General features: G+C 40.9%; 1 protein-coding gene across 3 annotated transcripts in view; it reads left to right on the forward strand.

Annotated features, from left to right (window-relative positions):
* OSBPL3 (oxysterol binding protein like 3) overlaps window positions 1-16,447 on the forward strand; it is a 127,235-nt gene that overhangs the window by 84,856 nt on the left and 25,932 nt on the right. For 2 of the 3 annotated variants that reach the window (XM_054020140.1, XM_054020141.1), the window contains exons 12-14: window positions 3,272-3,379; window positions 9,773-9,907; window positions 10,657-10,750. In XM_054020140.1, the coding sequence (XP_053876115.1) occupies window positions 3,272-3,379; window positions 9,773-9,907; window positions 10,657-10,750 (337 nt within the window). The remainder of the gene's footprint in view (window positions 1-3,271; window positions 3,380-9,772; window positions 9,908-10,656; window positions 10,751-16,447) is intronic. The other variant, XM_054020142.1, reaches the window with a different exon arrangement.

Raw genomic sequence — 16,447 nt, forward strand, 5'->3', positions numbered from 1 at the left:
TGCTTTGGCTGTATTCCTAGCCGAGATTTCTGCCAGAAGATGTTTGGTATCCAATAATGAAAATCCTGGAACAAGAACACCCGAGGCTGATGCTGTCTTCCCCCTCCTCCTGACTAAAAAATGCTGCACAGTAACTGGAGAATATGACTGAGGCTGAACAGAGAATTGAGGGTATTTCTCTTCTTTGTGATCCAGCTGGACAGCCTCAACAATAAACACCTGGGTCTTAAAGATTTTGTAGCAATGATATGTGCTAGACCTCCTCCCAGCTCCCTCTCTATACTTCACTCAGCCCTGACAAACATCAAACCTTCCAAAAGATGGATGGTCTCTACTCCTCTCAGGGCCATAGAACCCATCTGAGCAAAAGAATATCCTGGCACTGCTCCACCTTATTCATATGGGAAGAGACCCAGGAGAGTGATGGTTATACTAAACCCCCAATATCTTAAGTGGATAAAGAAATCCATATTCAAAATAGGAAACTGCAAGATCAGCAGTAACTGCAAAATCCCAAGAGACTATTACCTTGCTCCAGGGTGCCTGGCAGAAGCATTTCCAGTTCTCAGGGGGGTCATTATGAGATTCTGTTTCTCATACAGATTAGACCTATACCTGTACAAAACCCCAAAGGCTTCATGAAGCTACTGAGGGGCAGACAGTAATGAATTTTTGCCAGGGCAGCATCCCGGCACACCTCAGTTTGCTGAATCAGTTATGCATATAAAAAAATTGCTTGAGCCCTAGCACCTCTTTATTACAAATTAAGCACTGGTGGCAGTCATTATTAAGCTGAGGTTGTCAGGCCCCCTGCTGTATCAATTCCAGGATGAACCAAATCTGTTCAAGAATCCAGGGAACCAACAGCCAAACCCTTAATTGTTCTCTCGGAGTACTGTATCCACACAAACCTGAAGAAAGGACACTAAAAGAGACTATCCAGCCTCAGAACGGAAATAGAACCCACAGGAGGCCTCATAATACTTAGACCAAGAGAGGATGGGTTAATCAGACTCCAGAATCAGATCATGCAGCTTCCCCAAAAGACCAGTTCTCAGACATGTCTCAAAATGTTGGTATCTGTGATGCTGCAAGCTGCTTTTCTACACCAGTGCAATCATCTCTGTGCATCCAGTTCCCAAAAGGATCACAACCCATTAAACCAGGGAAGTATCAACCACTGGGGTTGGGAGGTCTCAGGCAACATCACCTATATGCAGAGGCCACCTAGCTATCCATGTCTACATTCACCACACATTATGCAGCTGATATACAGTCTTCCACATATGAAAGTGAGTGTCCAATAGGCAGTCCATACATATTCTCCTTAAAGTGACTTTATTTTTTGGGTTGCACTAATATATAGAATATATGCTTTTGTTATCTGAGCCCGCCCTATCTTATTACTTATAGTTTGTTATTCCCCAGACAGTTCAGGGCTAGTGGAAATGCTAAGAACTAGACTCGAATGTTCTTAGCTGAAAACTTCCTTTCTGGGGAATGGCGTGTCCTTTAGTCTATCACACCCACTTAGATTATGCTGTAGACTTCACATTTTATCCAGCATTGATGCTCCCCTTGTAACTCCTCAAAACCAATTTTATATAGTTAGTTAGTTAAATGTTCTGTATGCTGTTTAAGGGAAAGTTTATTTCCAAGTTATCAAGTTTATTAGTGAAGTTGGTTAAAGCTTTTTATGTTGCAAGTTCAGCTTCAGAAGCACTCATTTGGGAACAAACCAGGGCCATGGCCAAAAAGATGTGGTTGCCAGGTATTGAGTTTCAACGGCATCCAGTTTTGCAGTAAAAGCACATGCTTGGAAGTCATGATTAATGAAGGCCCTATTACCAGAGGGTAAATATCAGGAAGGAAATGTTTCACACTGCCTCTGCAAACCTTTTAATGTTTCCTTCCTAAAATTAATAACTCATCTTGTTTATGAAATGGTGAGGGAATACTTGTCAGGGTATTCAGCACCTGGTATAAGGGTGGTTGGTTGGTTGGTTGGTTTGTTGCATCCTGACTGAAACAAGTGAACTAGCCTCCCCTTCTGTTTTACTTCAGTATTTAAACATGAGTTGGTAGTTTTTAAATGTAAAGGAAACATTCCCATTTGATACAGTATCGTCATGCTATATAAGAAGTTTCTTTTCAGAGCTCTCTGGATAATAGATCACCTTTGTATTATTATTTATTTATTTATTATTTGAAGAGATCTGCTTCTGAAATGGAGTATAGAATGGGGCATTCCATTATCACTGTTATGGAGAAAATTGTGTTTTAACTGTTAATGAAAAGTAATTTCAAAAATTAAAATTATATATAATTTCAAAATGTTTGGTAATAAAATAATTGCACTAAACAAAGTCACAGAATCTTTCTCAGTTTGAGGAAGGCAGAGCTACTCCTATTCACTTCATAATCCTGTTCGATCTTGTGCAAACTACACGAACAAAACCTAATGTTGTTGAATTTAGGTGTTAAAATATGAAAAGTGCCTTTCCTCACTTTCACTTCTGTTCCTCAGTGTTCCAGCCATGCTGCCAGTGGAACTGTCCCTCTGCCATCACTAGAGTTCTTTCTTGGAGAAACACGCTTGGCCTCTGGTGCATAAGGGCTGTCCTGTGTTCTGTAACACTACTTGCTCCATCCCTGCCCAAGTAGCATAGTTTTTATAACCCACAGGTTGAGATGCAGTAGAAGGAAGTTGATTTGGGGCAGTTTTATAGGAGCAAAGCCAATCGCATGGCTGCTCTGGGGATGACTTTTAGGAAAAGTACTAGTAGTCTGGATGTGCTGTCAGTGATGCAGTAGCAAGCGAAGGGAAGTGTTTTATGTCGGGCTGAAAGGGAAATGCATGTTTCTAATTTCACAGCTTTATAGTTCTGGGGAAAATAGTTTGAGTTAACAGTGCATGATTAGAGAGGATAGGTTGTGGAAGGGGATAGAGGAGAGACCTCAAAGGGAAAAATAACACACAAAATAACATCTAAACTTTTAAAAACCAGAATATAGCCTCTGGTGGCCTAAGATTTCCCATCTTCCCATTCTGTTTATTTGAACTCTCCCTTCTCTCCTCCCTTCCCGTCCCCAAAATACTCATGTTTGAGAGAGGAGCGATGTCTGAAGCATTTGTGATATACTAAATGCAGGACCAATAACAGGTCATGTATCTAGTGACGTTTTCTTCTGCCCCTTTTGCACAATGAAGCCACTGTCTACATTAGCTAAGAAAACTTTATAGCCCCATATTTTTTGTTAAATGTTCCAGGCCATAGCACAAAACACAGATCTTAAAGACCGGTTACGCAGAATACATGCCGAGTCTATGCTCCTTGATTCAGCAGCTAATGCAAAATCAAGTCCTGATTTGGTGAAGGTGGGTATGGATTTCCTGTTTCAGTGGTGTCTGTTGCTGCAAACCCTTACACTTAGACTGTTGCATAGCTGTGTACTGTCCCGTTCCTTTGTTTCCCATACAGTGAGTTGTATTAGCAAAAGGAGCTCCTCTTCCCTCATGCGTGTGGTTCACATGGTGTTGCATTGTGCAGTATTAATTTAGAACAGTTTTCCTAAACACTTCCATTGCTTTTTGCTGGCAGGTCCTTTGTTCTCCTTCTGTTACTTCCCCCTTACCTTAGGCATGAGCAAAGTCACCCCAACATTTTATCTGGCATTATTTTCTCTCAACGCTGCCTGTTTTCCCTGATCATTCTCGTGTTCCCTGGTCGCTACTGTTACCTGGATAGCAGCTTTAACACAGAACCCAAATAATTGCAGAAGGGGAAGGGTAACTTTACTGTAAAATGCATTGGGTATTGTGCTTCGGATGTATTTTGTTCTATTGGATTTGGTTTGACTCCTTGTTAGTACCAAACATCAGCTGCCAGGGTGTTTCATTAAGGGCTAGTTATATTTTTAAATAAGTGCTAATAACATGCAAAAATAGGTCATTCTTTAATAATAATCATTTTAAAAAGCAATGAAAAAATGAGATTTGAGCAGTTTTAGCAATTTAGTTTTCCTTGTATGTAGCTAGGATGTCCCCTACATGTCTCAAATGTCACTTAAATAATTAAAAAGTTACCCCTTGAAGGAAACAGTGTGTGCGCATGTGTGTTCTGTTTCTGGTGGATTTCCTAAATGTTAAATCAAAGAAATTTCTGTAGTGATTGTATAGTAAATGTTCCATTAGAAGTTGAATGGGAGATTGCATTTTGTTTAATGTCCTCTGTAATGTATTAATTTCCTCTTTTTTTTTTTTTAAGACATTTATTTCATCATTCAACTGTCTTGGTATAATATACTATTTGAGCTGGATTTTGGTCACACTTGTAGATTTTAAAGTGTAATTGATTGTGCTAGTGGCCTTTGCTTTTTATCCCCCTGAGAATTTGAACAGTGTTTCAAAAAAGTATAAGAGCTCTTTTGGATAGTAGCTTATCACAGACCAACTCTTGAAAAGATTTTCTTATTAATACAAAAAAGGCCCTGCCGTGACAATGGGTCAGTGCTGAAGCAATGTATATACCATGCAGTACATGCTTAAATACATAAATAAGAAGGGGGAGGGGGAGAACCTTATGGACCGTTTGTGAATGAAACATTAACTTGGCTCAGGATTTATCCTAGTTAGCTCAAGGACCAAGGCACTTATACTGGGCCTGTTTCATTCTAGTTAAATGTGTTCTGGAAGACTCTGTTAGAACAGTGTACTCTAGAGCAGTGGGAGTGGTGAGAAAGGGCCGCTGTACAAAATTTGGTTTTAAGTGCACTCAAGGACACTATTACTTTGCCATTCCAAGCTTCCTGTGTCATTTTTCAGGGTAAATCTAATTTATTTGGAGGGGGCCAATTGCTATTATGCTGAAAAGTATTGAATTTTCACGGCATGAGCAACTTCATTCATCCTAACTCTCTTGATGCCAGAAATTGGCAGGATGTCTTACTTAAGCTCCAGTTGCACTCTGGCCATGGTTATACTTCAGAAATATGCCACTTATTTTTACTTTGACTGTATGGTGTCACAGGGTTTTGACTCCGTGACAGCTTCTCTATGCTCGCTACACTCTCCAGTTATAATCACGGCACTTTGATAACAAATTATGATGATCCTGTAGAAATCAAACCAGTGGAGGGAAACAAAACTAGTTGCTCAAGATTTAGGGTAAAAGTTTAGTTTGTCCATATAGCAGCTCATGACTCTACTTTATTGCTCATCTTGAAGTCTTATGAAGTAAAGAAGAGAAAATAAAACTCCAACATGGTAAATTGTAAGAAACTACCATATTCTCAGATGGGACTAATTAGTTCAGATTGTTGCTTTTTAATATTGTTTTCAGTCATATACGCAATCCCAGGAACAACAGTTATCCTAGTCTTCCTGTAAGACTTTGATTATTAGATATCTTCCACCTCCTGACCAAGGAGAAGATTATGAAGCTTTAACTATTGTGAAGTTATACCCTTTTTTTGTTTTCTGTTTATCACAATTGTATAAGGAAAATCTGTGCTGTTTTTGGTATGTTAGTTCATTGATATTGTACGGAATTTCATAGTGTACTAGAATTTTATTGACTGGCATAAGCTCCCGTGGAAACACATCTCAGTTAAGCAATCCTCCAAATTCATCAGAGCATCATGGATATATGGCACTAGTGCACTTCACGTACTCAATGCATTGCTTTAAAAATATAAAGCACTAAAACATTCTATTAAACGTAAGAGATTTGATTAGAACAAAATAGGGAAGCTGCAGAATGAAAACTTCATACTGTCAGACACCTGGAAACTATTGCAAATATGTCTGCAGATAACACTGGGCTAGTCAATACTTTTTATCCTCAAAAGGAGGATCAGCTCAAAAGAAACAAAGTATGGGGAGTTAATGGAGTATGGCAGTGAAGTTTGTGCAAGCAGTATAGGATTGGTAGCTGGAAACAGATTTGGCATCATCCGAAGAGGAGTGTAATCACCTCAAAAGAACATGGATTGTGGAGGTGGAAGAGGTTTGTGGACAATGAAGATGGGGTGTGGGGAGGGAAGAAGGGAGAAAGAGAAGTGGTGGTGGACTCCTGAAGTATAGGTGGCAATCCGAAATAAGAAAGTGGTGCATAAAGAAAAAGAAACGAATCCACTGAGTGCAAATGAAAGTGAATACAGAGAAGCAAAGCAAGCTGCCAAGCAGGCAGTGAAGGCCAAAGACCATGCCCTAGACAGCCTGTAAAATCAGCTTGTAAACTACCTGCAGTTGGCTGGCAAAAAGACTACTGTAGCATTGCAAAAATGAGATTTGGAGGGAAGGAGGATGGTGCTGCAATGCCATTTGTAAATGACTACGGGAGATTGCTAGTAACGCCTGAACAAGCAAAGGAGAGGTGGAAACAATACTCTGAGTCTTTCTGAGCCTTTCGAATGGAGTTGCCCATATGTGAACCTAATGTGGTGCATGAGCCTGATGTAACGGAGGAAGAAGTGAGAAATGCAGTCCAGAAAATAAAGAATGGTAAAGCAGTGGGACCTGATGAGGTGATTGTGGACCTGGTGAAAGTCTTGGGTTAGAGAGAGGCATAAAATAGATGAGCAGAGTGGCTAAAACAGTCTGGCAAGACAAGAGATTCTCCCAAGATTTGTGCAAGTCTATCTTGATCCCAGTACATAAAAAGGGAAACATCTGTGAATGTGGAAACGATTGAGGATTAAAGTTACTGCTGCATGGGATGAAGGTACTGAAACACATCTTAGACGCTAGAATTGGGAGAGTGGTGGAAACCATCCTCATACAAGAACAGTTCAGCTTTAGGAAAGGATGAGGAACCACAGATGCCATGTTTGTCATTCCGCAATTGAAGGGGAAGGGGCTAGAGTACCAACAGGATCACTTCTGGGCCTCTATAGACCTAGAAAAGGCACCTGATAAAGTGGTCAGAAGGATGCTCGTACCAGTGCTGAGAAAATATGGAGTTTCTGATGATTTAATAACTATGGTGCGTGCACTATATAGAATACCCTACATGATCCAAACATGTTTTGGAACAAGCTCCTTTTGAAGTGAAAGTTGGACTACATCGGGGGTTGACCCTCAGTCTGTTCCTGTTTACCATATTGATGGACTACATCAGCAAAAGCATCCCAGCGGGAAAAGGTGAGAAGCTACTTTATGCAAATGATGCATCAATAAGGGCATCTTCAAAATAAGACCATGGGGAAATAGTAAACCATTGGTATGGCCAACTAAGCAGTCATGCTCATTTCCATCCCATGCCTAAGACTGAAGTCACTTGGGTCCATAAAGTGCCACAGGTCCATATAGAATTTAATGGAGTACCATTAAACCAAACTGGCCAATTCAAGTACCTTGGCGGCTGTGTTACAGGAGATGGCAAGCTTGAATGTGAGATCCACTCTAGACTGGAGAGTGCTGGAAGAGTGTGGAATAATATCTCAGGGCTCGTGAATGACAAGCACATGCCACTGAGACTAAAAGCCTAATTGTATAAAACAGTGGTGTGCCGTGCAGTGCTACATGATTCAGAAGCATTGGTTGTAAAGAGATGGCAGGACCAATATCTACAGGTGTTTGAAATGAGATGTTTTCACGCAATAGAGTCGCACAAAGAGAGATTGTGAAATGAAAGCATTAGGATGGAAGTCAAAGTCTGTGATGTGGCTGACCGAATCCAGGGAGCACAACTTTGCTGGTTTGGATACCTAGTGATAATGAATGAAGAGGACCTGGGGAAGATAGCATAGCAGGAGAGGGAAGTAGGAAAAGAGACCCTGAGGAAGCAATGGTTGAATTGCATCAAAGAAGGTGGTAAGCAGGTGGACATTGGTGTTGCCTTGATCAGACAAAGGTGGTAGATGCTTGCAACACACCTCAGCCTGGATGATGGGATAAGGGGAAGATGTGTGCTATCTATCTTGTGCTCAGTCACGAACACTCATTGCACTGAGTGTGTTTCCTGACAGTTATCTTAGCAGGGGCAGCCATTTATTAGGCTACCAATTAGTTAAGTAGGTTCTACTATATTGGATCTTACAATACTCCTAGGTATATGCAGAATGAAACTTGGGGGCAGTAACATGCTCAGCGAGCCTCCTTGTCCTTCTCCCCAATAGCTGTGGAGATGCTGAGAACAAGAAGAACAGGAGTACTTGTGGCACCTTAGAGACTAACAAATTTATTAGAGCATAAGCATCCGAAGAAGTGGGCTGTAGTCCACGAAAGCTTATGCTCTAATAAATTTGTTAGTCTCTAAGGTGCCACAAGTACTCCTGTTCTTCTTTTTGTGGATACAGACTAACACGGCTGTTACTCTGAAGCTGAGAACAAGGACACTTGTTCCTACCCACTTCTTTCCCCTCTCTATACCCAATAGATAGTCTAAAATAATGAGTCTTTTGGTGCTTCTCCTGCCATCGCTAGCCTGCCAATAGCGTCACTATGCCAAGTACACAAAAACTGTTTAGGACTTGCTGTGGTACAAGACACTCAAATCCCCATTATAACGTATAAACTCTGCTATGAATCCCACAGCAAAGGCTATTTCCTTTTAAGTAGCCTTGGTAGTATGATATTCTTCATTAACGGGGTGCTGCACATGAGGATTGGGTGCAGTACTACCACTGCATAAGTGGCCTAGCAGCAGAAAGACAGCTAGCAAAGCAAGAACTGCAATTAGAATATTTTTTGGCTCCTATAAATCTTTGTATGCCAATGCACTGAACATTTTGTGTTTAAACAAGGCTTGGGAGGAAATAAATGACTAATTTGCAGAGGCTAGGGGAGAGTCTGTTACATTTAGTGTCACATCCATTACAATTGGCCAGAAGTTTTTGGGGATGATGGCCTACATCTGCCAGATGGAGACGCTGACATATGGCTACAACACGTGCAGGCATGGATTGGGCAACGGTTGTGATACCAGGCTGCATGACTGGGTGGGGCTAGTTGCTGGCGCCCCCTGTGGCTGGTTTCTAGTGCAGTTGAGAATAAAATAAAGAATTCCCAGAGATAAAAGTCCTGGGATTTTGGTGATGGACCTTGGGCTCATGTAATAGGGTGAGACCTTGTGGGCCTTGTGGGCTGAGGTCCCCACCTTGCAAGTCCCTCTCCCTTGTGGTAGGGAGGCTACTAGGACTCTGAGAGCTGCCTCCTTGGGGGGAGGGTAGGCTGAGGAGAGAGCCACCCCATGTTGTTGGTTATATGGTAAGGAGCCCTGTAACCCCTGCACTGGACCCGATTAAGTGCCTGCTATAAGAGAGTCTGGGTGATGGGTGGCTAGTGCCCCTCCCCTGTGTTAAAGTTAAATAAAAGTTGTGGCCTGCCACTTAATTCCATGCATATATCTGTCCCTATTTTGCTGTTGTGTCCACATCAATAAATGGAGTTTTTGTAGTTGCTCTCCTTTCAGGGGGAAGTTATGTATACACATACGTTTAGCTAAACAGATCACTTGACTGTTGCAACATTTTAACAGCTGTTCCTGAAAAAAAGATGCATATGCAAAAGCAGTAACTAATTCTGCAAAATACACATTACTGAGCTTCGCTTTGTCATTTGTGTGTCTGATTCTTCTTCTGCACTTTGCTGCTTGTCCCCTCTTTGAAATGCATGCTTCCTATCGTAAACTGTGCAGGGCGCATGCGTTCATCGGTAGCAACATTTACAGCCCTCTCTCTGAGTTGTGTATCTGTTGGTTTGTACCTACATGTGCAGATTGCTAATTACCATACTTTTCCCTAAAAGCCTTTTATTTATTTTAAACAGGAAAATTCAAGAGAAGGAAGTCGAAGCCTGGTTCACCAGCTCTCCAATGAAAGTAGGCTGTCTGTCACAGACTCTCTCTCGGAGTTTTTTGATGCTCAAGAAGTCCTGCTGTCTGCAAGTTCTTCAGAAAACGAGGTCTGAGCACAAATATCAGAATATCTCTCTGATGTAGCTTATTTCAACATATTTAACCTGTTATCTTTCTGCGTGGTAATTGCAAACTTGCTGATCCATCACAAATGAAATATTTTGGAGGATTTCAAAGTCACATACACTTAATTGTTTGCTACACTCTTAAAAAAATAAAGTACGTAAGGGAGGTGGCTGAACAGGGAAAACAGGCAATGTAGCTTGCACGCCTGATTTTAAAATAGAAAGTATAAGGAATGTAGTTTTGCAGCATCTGTCCTGAGTCATCCTATAGGAGCCGCAAGAAATTTTATCAAACGATTGTGCATTTGTACACTTTTTTTTTTTCTTGTGGCACCTGTAGGTTGACCTATGGCAGATGCTACTTTGCAGCATGCAATTTTAAACTTTTTCTATTTCATGAAATTCCAAAAAGTTGATATGACCAGATTTCAAGAAAGGCCCCTCTAAATTTTCAGGATCAAAGAAAATGAGTTTTGCCTTCAATAAAATAATAATTTAGTAGTGATTTATGAAATCTTTTTAGTGATGGATCTCTGATCTGCACACCTATTTGTATTGTTAGGCTTGCCTGTTGCTTCTATACAACACAGAAACAGTGCCAACAATACAGATCTCTTTAAATGACAGATCTTTCTTCCATTAATTTCACAAATGATCATAACAGTTGTCAGGAGCAGCATATTGCAAACTTATTTTTATATATATAAATATACGTTGTTTCCTTCCCCCAGGTATCGGATGATGACTCATATGCCAGTGATCTAAGTGATAACATCTCTGAGGATAACCTAAGTAACGACATTGAGAATGAAAGGCAAACTTTGGGTAAGATTGGTGTTTTGTTGTATCCTATTCTGAGAAGAGGCATTTTCTTACCAGAAATCACTCTGATATCACAGATTTCAAGATGTAGACATTGGCTAGTTTTTGCTTTTCTTTTAAGATTTGAACTGTTTTTGGAGTAGTGTAGTTTGGATACTCTTAGTGCAGTCAACTGTGCCCTGATCATTGTAAGGTGTGAGGGTTGTTGTGTATCAGCACAGACACTTGTCTGCTGTCTGTGTCACCTCCCCGCAGAGACCTCCAGCTGCTCCCAAGTTTCTTTCCATGACCTTGGGACCCTATGGAGTAGCTAACCCCGGGTGCTGTCTCTTCTTCACTGAAAGGTAGATATTTTCTCATCACTCTGGATCTTCAGTATGAACTTGTCCCCTTACATACCATTCAAATACAAATAATAGTTATGGTTAACAAAACACAGCTTTTGTTATGTGAGAAATGTGAGAATAACTCTACACTGATCGGCCTGGTGTATGACCATAGTACTTTCCTCTTTTTGGTTTTGTCTACACTAGCACATATGTCGGCAAACCTTTTGTCAGAAAGTGGTGTGAAAAAACACAACCCTGACTGACATGAGTCACACTCACACACACCCGGTGTGGACAGCACTATGTCATCGGGAAAACATCTCCCGCCAACATAGCTACCGCCGCTCGTTGGGGGTGATTTAATCAGGCCAGGGGAGAGCTTTCTATTCCCGGCATAGAGTGGCTACACAGGAGTCCTTACAGCAACGCAGTTGCAGGAGTACAGATGTGCCGCTCTAAGGTCTGTAGTGTAGACGTAGCCTTTGTGTTCTTTTCTCCTAATTGCAGTGGTAATGATTGTGTTTAGGGCAGTCGATTAATCGCAGTTTTAATTGCACTGTTAAACAATAGAATACAATTGAAATTTATTAAATATTTTGGATGTTATTCTGCGTTTTCACATATATTGTATTCTGTGTTGTAATTGAAATCAAATTGTATATTTTTATTACATATATTTGCACTGTAAAAATGATAAATAGTATTTTTCACTTCACCTCATACAAGTACTGTAGTGCAATTTCTTTGTCATGAAAGTGCAATTTACAAATGTAGATTTTTTTTTGTTACATAATTTCAGCGCCTACAAGTCCACTCAGTCCTACTTCTTGTTCAGCCAGTCGCTAAGAGAAACAAGTTTGTTTGCATTTGTAGAAGATAATGCTGCCCTCTTCTTATTTACAGTGTCACCAGAAAGTGAGAACAGGCATTTGCATGACACTTTTGTAGCTGGCATTTCAAGGTATTTACATGCCAGATATGCGAAACATTCGTATGCCCCTTCATGCTTCGGCCGCCATTCCAGAGGATATGCTTCCATGCTGATGAGGCTCGTTTAAAAAAAAATGGTGTTAATTAAATTTGTGACTGAACTCCTTAGGGGAGAATTGTATGTCCCTTGCTCTGATTTACCTGCATTCTGCCATATATTTCATGTTATAGCAGTCTCGGATGATGACCCAGCATATGTTGTTCATTTTAAGGACACTTTCACTGCAGATTTCACGAAACGCAAAGAAGATACCAATGTGAGATTTCTAAAGATAGCTACAGCACATGACCCAAAGTTTAAGAACCTGAAGTGCCTTCCAAAATCTGAGAGGGACAAGGTGTGGAGCATGCTTTCAGAAGTCTTCAAAGAGCAACACTCCGATGCCGAAACTACAGAATCTGAACCACCAAAAAAGAAAATCAACCTTCTGCTGGTTGCATCTGACTCGGATAATGAAAAATGTGCATCAGTTGGTCCAGACTGCTTTGGATGGTTATCGAGCAGAACCCATCATCAGCATGGATGCATGTCCACTAGAATGGTGGTTGACGCATGAAGGGACATATGAATCTTTAGCGCATCTGGCACGTAAATATCTTGCGACGCCAGCTACAACAGTGCCATGAGAATGCCTGTTCTCACTTTCAGGTAACATTGTAAACAAGAGGCGGGCAGCATTATCTCCTGCAAATGTAAACAAACTTGTTTGTCTGAGCAATTGGCTGAACAAGAAATAGGACTGAGTGGACTTGCAGGCTCTAAAATTTTACATTGTTTTATTTTTGGATTCAGGTTTTTTTGTAAGCTCAACTTTCATGATAGAGATTGCACTACAGTACTTGTATCATGTGAATTGAAAAATACTATTTATTTTGTTTTTTTACAATGTAAATACGTATAATCAAAAATAAATATAAAGTGAGCACTGTACACTTTGTATTCTGTGTTGTAATTGAAATAAATATATTTGAAAATGTAGAAAACATCCAAAAATATTTAAATAAATAGTATTCTATTATTGTTTAACAGTGTGATTAATCGCACGATTAATTGCAATTAATTTTTTTAATCATTTGACAGCCCTAATTGTGTTCATTTAAATAGCTTACTGATTGCATGAAATGTATAAAACCAAAATCATATCAATATGCTTTTCTCTTGTCCTGGACCATGGAAAGCTGCACTAAGGAGTTATTTGGTTACAAGGGTTAGAGGTTGGAACTATAACTTTTGTATTAGCAGTTTTGTGCATGCCGAGTTCCTGGTTCCCTGTTCTCCCTCTGCCACTTCAGCTTAAATCAAGATTGGATGTCTTTCTAGAAGATATGCTTTTAGCTGAACCAGAAGTTTTGGGGTTGATACAAGAGACACTTGGTGAAATTCAGTGGCTTATGTTCTGCAGGAGATCAGACTAGCTGATCATAATTATCCTATCTGGTCTTAAAATCTAGCTTTCAAGACAGCTCAGCATGTCAGTTATCTCCCTCACTGTGTAGCAAGACCATCTGTTACAGCTCTAGGAAACAATCACCACACTTTTCAAATGTACATTCCTAAAGTTAGACATTGAAAGAAGCTTCCTGATTATCACAGGTACTCAACACCCTAGACAAATTAGAGGATTGGGTCAAAAGAAATCTGAGGTTCAACAAGGACAAGTGCAGAGTCCTGCACTTAGGACGGAAGAATCCCATGCACGGTTACAAACTAGGGACCGAATGGCTAGGAAGCAGTTCTGCAGAAAAGGACCTAGGGGTTACAGTGGACGAGAAGCTGGATAAGAGTCAACAGTGTGCCCTTGTTGCCAAAAAGGCTAACGGCATTTTGGGCTATATAAGTAAGAGCATTGCCAGCAGATGGAGGGACGTGATCGTTCCCCTCTACTCGGCATTGGTGAAGCCTCATCTGGAGTACTGTGTCCAGTTTTGGGCCCCACGCTACAAGAAGGATGTGGAAAAATTGGAAAGAGTCCAGCGGAGGGCAACAAAAATGATTAGGGGGCTGGAGCACAGGACTTATGAGGAGAGGCTGAGAGAACTGGGATTGTTTAGTCTGCAGAAGAGAAGAATATGGGGGGATTTGATAGCTGCTTTCAACTACCTGAAAGGGGGTTCCAAAGAGGATGGATCTAGACTGTTCTCAGTGGTACCTGATGACAGAACAAGGAGTAATGGTCTCAAGTTGCAGTTGGGGAGGTTTAGGTTGGATATTAGGAAAAACTTTTCCACTAGGAGGGTGGTGAAGCACTGGAATGGGTTACCTAGGGAGGTGGTGGAATCTCCTTCCTTAGAGGTTTTTAAGGCCTGGCTTGACAAAACCCTGGCTGGGATGATTTAGTTGGGAATTAGTCCTGCTTTGAGCAGAGGGTTGGACTAGATGACTTCCTGAGGTCCCTTACAACCCTGATATTCTATGAACGCTAAATGGAAACTAGCAGCCACTGAAAAATCTGCACTTCTGGAAATAGAACATTGTATGTAGGCACCCAAAGTATGGATGTAAGTGCCCAACTGAAAAAAGCTAGCCTTAGTGTCAAGCCTCCATTAGCATGATTAGACTAGACATCTGCTGTTTATCTCAGATTATGTATGCCCTGATGTATTTACAGTTGTCTATATTGCTTTATATAGGCCGCATCTTTGTTGACTTCCATGGAGCTACAACAATTTACACCAGCTGAGGATGTAGCCCAAACTATTTTGTTCAGTTGACTAGTCCTTGCTATGCAATCTGAGGATTTCAAAGGGTGTGACAGCATCCCATTTCAAAGAGCTGTTTTGAACCAGAATACATTTTTAGCACTTTGGTTGCCTATTCAAAGGATATCTCCTCCCTGCTGGGGTCTAGGAAAACAGTTTCCCTTTGGGCTGAAGTCTTTCTTTATTTATTTATTTTTGGATGTTAATTGTCTTCCTCCCCCATGGGAAGCGTCTGAGTCAACCTCTTTCTGAAAGGGAAGTCATACAAGTATGTTAATTGTTTCCTTACCCCAGGTGGGCTCTCAAGTTCGGGATGCTTGCAGTTTTTTATGCAAACTAGCATTATGACAGATAGCATGTAGGCAGGAAAATAATGTGCAATAAATTATAATTCATCTATTGTGTGGTGTTTGTCATAGCTACCATGCAGGGATGAGAGTTCAAACTTTTAGTCCTTCATTCTTGGGTAATCTGTGTCTTGTAGAACTGCAGAGGCAGAGTGCTCTGTGCAGCACTGTGACTGTGTGTGCACTGACCATTTTCTGGAAATTCACTGATCCCCTTAGAACAGTGCTGGCAAAGTTGGCAGCAATAGCTTAGTCCAGCCAGGTGCCACTTTTCTACAGTGTCATTTTGGCATGCTCTAAGCAGAGTTAGACAATGTAATGTAGATGGCCACTATGTTTTTACCACCATCTCACCATTGCAGGCACCAGTGGAGTTCTACTGGTGTTAGTACAAAGCAGGGAAACTTTTTAAAAATGGACTGACTCTATCTTCATGGGCAATGCTTCTCTGGCTATTTCAGGCAAAATGTAGACAGACTACGGAGGCAGTCGTATCCATCCCTCTGAGTGGGACATGGCCTCGAAGACTCATGTGGGGAAGGCAACATGGAAAAGGAGGAAATGATGTACTGAGGCAGCCCCCAAATGTCCCAGGATCAGAGATGGGCGCTGTAGAAACATAAACGCTGTTCAGGGTGATTGAAAATAAGATGGCAAGATAGTGGGAGGGGTGAGAGGAGAATATACCTGATGGCTTAGACAAATAGGATGAAGGTAGAGCTAAATCAAGTAATCTACTCGGGCCAGTTCATTTTGTGACACACCCCTTGGCTAAGGCTTATCCCTGTGGTGGGGCTTTATTTTAAATCTATCTCAAGTAGTTTACTATAAAACTTGGAACTATTTATTGTGCCCAGACTGCTATGACACCCCAACACAGAGCTCAGCCATTCTCTTGGATTTGCGAGTTACCCTTTTGAATGTCAAGTAAACTCATAGGCCTCCTGTGGCCTTCTCCAGCACATAGGTGTGTCGCGAAGCTAAATTCAGTAATGTTTGTGAGGTATTTGGGTACTCGGATGAGCATCATGGAAAAGCCTGCCAACAAATATCTGGTGTTTGCCTACAGCAACAGATTTTTCTTGATACGAGAAGTTCATCAAATCAGCAGAAAGAGATGAAGAGGGAGGTATTTTCACACTTGGGTTCTGTAAAGCACACTTTTGTCTTCTGAAAAGAATGTCAGCTTAATTGAAGATCTGTCAGGAAGGCGTTTTTATGTTACTTAAATGTACATGAATCCGTCTCTTGTAAAACAAGATAGTTATAAATATGTGCTCTGTAGAGGTGTAACTTCTAAGAGCCTGTGGATATGTCTACACTGCACTAAAACA

This window comes from Malaclemys terrapin, chromosome 2 (assembly GCF_027887155.1).
Source record: "Malaclemys terrapin pileata isolate rMalTer1 chromosome 2, rMalTer1.hap1, whole genome shotgun sequence".
Lineage (NCBI taxonomy): Eukaryota > Metazoa > Chordata > Testudines > Emydidae > Malaclemys > Malaclemys terrapin.